This window comes from Coregonus lavaretus (genome assembly GCF_964263955.1).
Source record: "Coregonus lavaretus genome assembly, chromosome: 3".
NCBI classification, from domain to species: Eukaryota; Metazoa; Chordata; class Actinopteri; order Salmoniformes; family Salmonidae; genus Coregonus; species Coregonus lavaretus.
In genome coordinates this window covers 13,442,093-13,448,505 of record NC_139990.1, presented here as the reverse complement: position 1 = coordinate 13,448,505, position 6,413 = coordinate 13,442,093, and the positions used below count along the sequence as shown (strand labels likewise).

General features: G+C 44.3%; 1 protein-coding gene across 1 annotated transcript in view; it reads right to left on the bottom strand.

The window, feature by feature from the left end:
• Nucleotides 1-546: 546 nt before the first annotated feature.
• Nucleotides 547-6,413, bottom strand: part of LOC311122620 (thrombospondin type-1 domain-containing protein 7A-like) — a gene marked incomplete at both ends in the record, with an annotated part of 183,486 nt that continues 177,619 nt past the window's right edge. Inside the window, 4 exon segments of the mRNA XM_084158084.1 lie at nt 547-551; nt 2,877-2,972; nt 3,162-3,335; nt 5,180-5,354. Of these exon segments, the coding sequence (XP_084014210.1) occupies nt 547-551; nt 2,877-2,972; nt 3,162-3,335; nt 5,180-5,354 (450 nt within the window).

Here is a 6,413-nt window from a genome sequence, read left to right as displayed (position 1 = left end):
TCAAAATTCCTCCCCAAACACCCAGACGAAAACAGACACTCCCATTAATTCATGGTTTATCAGACATACACCACGCAGTATGCACCATTCCAGAGAGCAAGCGTACAGACAGACACACTTACATAAACAGGAAAGCAGACTGAGCTCCCCGAGCTCTCTGGGTCTCAGATGAGTTGTGTGTACTGTAGTGAGATGATGCACTCACTGCAAAATGTACACTGATACAGCTTCAGATATCAAGGACAACAATTATGTGTCCCAAATGGCATTCTATTTCCCACATAGTGCACTACTTTGACAAGAGCCCTATGGGCCCTGGTCAAAAGAAGTGCACTATACAGGGAATAGGGTGCCATTTGGGACGCAGTCATGCCTGGGAAGAGAAGGTAGGCCAGCCCTAGCCCCATCCCCATCTCTTTAAGTGATTGCCTCAGGGAGATTCCCTCCCATTGTCCTATCAATACAGTGGACTGCCTATCAATGCAGTGGACTGCCTCAAGGCAAAATGAAAGGGGCTCACTGTTTTCTCACTAGGCTTTATTTGAGCTACACTGGGGTAAATCAATATACACAAGAGAAGGGTATAGGAGATAAGATGAGGGATACTGTAGTGGTGGTGGGGGGAACTAGACCAACTAGACCAACTAGACCAAGGTTATACAGAGGAGGGATACAGTAGTGATGGTGAGGAAACTAGAACTGACTCACAGTTCAGTCAGTACTACAGCCCTTCCTTCCTGATAAGTGTGGTTTCTATGACAATGTTGTAGGTGGCAGTAAAGACTAGGTTTGTCATTAGGCGTTTAAACAGCACCACGGTAATCAGGCTGAAAGAAACAGAGGTTACCACAGCAGCCAGGGGGAGGGGTAGTCTTGAGCTTAATCATAATATATACAACATAATATAATATCTGCAACTAAGCAGACACTTTCATCCAAAGTGATTTACACAGTGCATCAGTCCTTGAAGGAATGAAAAAGGTTCCACTGCTCCCTTCAATTTGACAGTACTTTTAAGCAGGTATTCTACAATATGTACCCAAGCTTTAGAGAATAAGAGGTGCCAGGCCCAGTACTCTGTACCAGTCAGCAACGGTCCGCTTCAACCACTTTGCTAAATTCCTTCACTTCAACATCCCACTTCACAAGAGATATATGTGTAGCAACACTCAGAGAGTAATCCTGGACAGGATCCCTCAAGTTATTCATAAAAATGATACTGTCGGCAGAAAATTGCTAATCTATTAGAAGACGTCTTGAATATTAATGATGGTGATGCGCATGGACACACTCACACACACACACACAGCGTATGCAAATCATAAGCGGAAGCCACATTGCGTGAAAGGAAGCGTTTACGTCAAGGAAATACAGGGTATATGCCAATCAACCGGTCTGATATAATATGCATAAAATATGCATACCATCTGGATCGTATGGCTGTGGAATGCCTTGGCATAGGATCTATAGCATCATTAATACACGGTGAGAGTGAATTCAGACTATATCATGATTCATGCACACCTACCTAACAAATGTAATGTGTATTGAGCTGTCTAGATAAATGCTTGTTAAATAAAGTTTGATTTGATATGTCATACTCTATGCCTACACACCAAACATCATGTGTATAGTTTACAGAAATGTTCATTCACTTATTTATATTTTAGTAATTTAGCAGACGCTCTTATCCAGAGCGAATTACAGTTAGTGCATTCATCTTAAGATAGCTAGGTGAGAAAATCACATATCACAGTCGTAGTAAGTAAATTTTTCCAAAATAAAGAAGTTAACAGCAAAGTCAGTGCTAGTGGTTATTCATTCCTCAGATAATTAATTGCTGAATAAGACACACATCCTTTATCCTTTATGATAAGTGACATATACACTGTAACTCTTCCTCTGGAATCTCCTAGCTCTGAGGCAGCAGTCACAGACCTAAAGATGACGTGTGATGGCCAGCAGGATTAAAACGTGTCATCGTCAAGGATTAAATCCTCCTTATCTCCTACACACACAAACACACATACACACACGCTCGAAGGCACGCACACATACACACAGGAACGCATGCACACACACAAGCGGCCTCGGCTCCACAGTGACAGGCAGTCAGAAAGTGCCTCGAATGAACAAACGCCACTCGCTCCGACAGGCAGAGACAGGGTTTGAAATAACCCTATCCCCATCATCATCATCAGCCACTGAGGCACCTGGAGGGAGCTGGGCTGGGTGGCTGACTGTAGCAGAACTGTATTGTACTATTCATTGGAGCTTATGACCTAATTCACATCCCACACATTCATAGAGTTACAGTTATGATAATGTAGCTACTAAATCGAGAGGCAGTGACTGAAATCTTATGCTACAGTAGGCTACCACTCAATACTCGTCCTTAGTCTAGATAAGGGTTTAGTGACTTCTATTCAGCAGCATATGAAGTAGGCACATCTGTAAAGGGATAGGTTTAAAAGAAGGAGTGTTGGTGGATGCATTCTGACAGGGGATGGGATATAAGCAGCACACACTCACACACACACGTTTTTTTTTACTATCCTTGTGGGGACCAAACAAAGGATTGATTCAAAATTATATTTTCTTTAACCCCTAACCCTAAACACTAACCCTAACCTTAACCCTGACCTTAACCTTAACCCCAAACCCCTAACCCTAATTCTAACTCTAACCCCAACCCTAAACCTAACCCCTAAGCCTAAAATAGCCTTTTGTCCTTGTGGGGACTGGCTAAATGTTCCCACACTGAATTTTCCTTGTTTTACTATCCTTGTGAAGACATTTCTGGTCCCCACAAGGAGGAGGACATTTCTGGTCCCCACAAGGATAGTAAAACCAAACACACACACACACACACATACCTGTGACATTTAATCCATCAGATCTTTGACACCAGACCAGTCGAGAGGAGCTTCTCCACGCTCCTGTCATCCACTTGTACTCATAACACTGGCCCTCTGTAGTGGGAGGAGAGATATGGGTCAGTACAGACATACTTCATATTACATATAATAGCATGAAGGGACAAATGCACATTTGTGTGTGTGTGCGTGTGTGTGTGTGTGTATGTGTGTGTGTGTGTGTGTGTGTGTGTGTGTGTGTGTGTGTGTGTGTGCATGCATGTGTGTTTGTGTGTATAGACTGACCAGTGCAGGGCCGGGCTTCCCACTCCTGTTCTGGACACTGCAGTAGGTTCTCTGGCTCCTGGGCCAGCACCGCTCTGGATCTGACCTGCACTGAGCCAAAACCCAGGTCAGCTCCACTGACACAGCTCAGCTGGCACGGGCTCCACAATGTCCAGTCAGTCAGGTAGCAGTCACCTGTACAGAAACACACAGTACACAACTTTCAACACATTTAGCTGCACACAGTTGAAAACGTACAGTACTATATGAGACGTTACTGTTAACCATGTAACCTGACCAAAAATATGACTCCAGAGTCTATCCTGGTCATATCACAAGATTCCTGACCCTGGCACTACACAATTATAATGGGAAACTTGAATTTGACCTTAAATTGTTTTGAATATCATTATATTTCCACACTGATTGTCACCAGGCAGACTTCTCAGACTTCTTCAGAGAATTCTCATTTAAAAAAAAAGAGGTTTAAACCCTATCCCTGATAAAGTTCAGAAGATATTTCCCCAATAGAGCCAGATCCCATTTTTCATTATAGTTTGAATCAGGGTGTTCTCAGAACAGGCCATTTCCCATAAGAATAGGTCAGAGCCATTCATTAATTCATCCTATTGTAGTGACAGAGAGGAAGTGAGCACACGTCTAAATACTAATTAATCATAAAGCCATCAGGTCCAAAGTGGCCTAATCCACTTTATGATTATCACCTGTCTGCTGTCTGTGTCAGGTGTCAGGCATGGTGGGGCCATGGACTGGGCTACGATCAGGCAGGGGAGGCAGGGGTGTGATGAGGCAGAGGAGGGGGAGAGAGGTGATGTCTGGTGGGGTTTCATGTGGAGAGAGAGTGGACACCTGGATTAAATACCTGCTCCGTCTGTCTTGGCTGCCTGAGCTAAACCACTGGAGATTAGGACTGGCTATGTAGATATGTAACTTATTAGGCCACAGGTTGAGGGTTTGTGTGATATGAATGTTAGAATAGGGGGGAAGTAGGCTACAAAGATTACTTTGACTACACATGTCCACATCTACCAAACGCACAGCTCTGGACACACACGCACGCACACACACACACCCGCACACATACAAGCACGCACACACGCACACGCGCACACACACACACACACACCAAACACACCAAACACACCAAACACACCAAACACAATTTTCTGCTGCATGAGCTTGTGTCACAACGCTCTACTTCTGCTACAATGGACCTGTCAAAATGGGACGTTGGATATGTCATTGACAGGCACTGGCAAAATAAGGAAATACGAATTGTCAAAATTGCATTCACACTAGTCGTTTTCAGATCCGCTTTTTTTCCCTAGCAACTCTCTGAAATGTATGACGTTGAAAGGTTTTTATTCAGAAGAGAAAATCTCCACTTTCATGTCATTGGAGATGAAGAAATCATGTATTCATATAATCTTAGAATACTCACTTTACTAGCTTGTTGAATTCCCTACAATGTCAGTCAACATCAACACAGAGAATGAGGCACAGCAGCAGGCGTTGGACGGCTCTTTAGCACCAGCCTCTGAGAATCTAAACATCCAGTCATCAGTGCCTACAGTCAGTGTCAGCAGGACACTGCTCCTAAAAGATTCATGTTATGAGAGAGCTGGGCTAGAATATAACACAGCTAGGACCATATAAATGTCTCTTAGCACATCTGCTGATAAATGTGATTTAACGGCAGTAGTGAACTCAGCTCAGCCTTAAAGGAACAGCAAAATGTCTCTGCATAGTTGGTAAATAATGTTGAAGGACAAGGGGCTTTCTCGACCAGATAGAGCTATAAAATCTACAAAACACCATTAATGTTCCACATTGTAACAGGACTGCTGTGTTGAACTAACTACATAGTAGATTAGATGGATGCTCAGAGGTGAATCTATACTGACCATAGGGTCAGGTGTTTTTCCTGGTCAGATCTTGGCTGCCTCTTATCTAGGGACCGGGTCCACTGTCCAGGACTCTGGATCCTCAGTCATTGCAGGCCAAGGTAAGTTAGTTACCTGGACAGGGCGAGGTGCAGGGTTCTTCCAGGGTGATCCGCTTGTCTCCATCTACCAAGGGCTCCAGGTTTCCACACATCTCATCATCCACCAGGCTGCCCTTCTCCTGGCCAGACCCGTCTGACACAAAGCAGGACACGTTACGGAACCGCAGTCCCTCTCCGCACCTCGCACCCTAGGCGATAAACATAGAGGAAAATACAGGTTAAAATACACCTCCGTAGCTATTTAATTTTGTATCACAGATTGCCATTTCGTTTAAGGACTCGGGTTTGCGCCTCAAGACTGTGTTAGCCCTCTGAGCTAAAACCTAGGCATTAGCTTGGGAAGCTAACACAAGTCTCAAGTCTCAGGAAAGGTTACCCACCATGTGAGCTAGGTTCACTGAACCACGTCCCTTACATCTATACATTCACACAGAGCTGGTCTGCTGTGTAGACAACATCCAACTGTTACAGTTCAGAGTTTCAGTGTCTGTCAAGGCCATGACATTGATCTTTGGTTTGTCAGAAACAGCTAGTCTAGGATTGTGTTGCAGGCTGCTAATGAGCTACTGTCTGCTGTCAGAAACCCCAGCAGCAGGAGAAAACAGCCCAGAACAAAGGAGTGTCAACATTCCCTCACTCTGCAATAGAGAATACAGTGACCTGTCTGTCAAAAATATAGATGCTTCTGGGAAATAAGAAAAAGGGAAAGAAAGAGGTACAGACAGAGAAAGAGACAGAGACAGAGAAAGGGGCAAAGACAGAGGAAGAGACACAGACAGAGAAAGAGACACAGACAGAGAAAGAGACACAGACAGAGAAAGAGACACAGACAGAGAAAGAGACACAGACAGAGAAAGAGGCACAGACAGAGAAAGAGGCACAGACAGAGAAAGAGGCACACAGAGAAAGAGACACAGACAGAGGAAGAGACACAGACAGAGAAAGAGACACAGACAGAGAAAGAGACAGAGACAGAGAAAGAGACACAGACAGAGAAAGAGACACAGACAGAGACACAGACACAGACAGAGAAAGAGACAGAGACAGAGAAAGGCACAGACAGAGGAAGAGACACAGACAGAGAAAGAGACACAGACAGAGAAAGAGACACAGACAGAGAAAGAGACACAGACAGAGAAAGAGACACAGACAGAGAAAGAGACACAGACAGAGAAAGAGGCACAGACAGAGAAAGAGGCACAGACAGAGAAAGAGGCACACAGAGAAAGAGACACAGACAGAGGAAG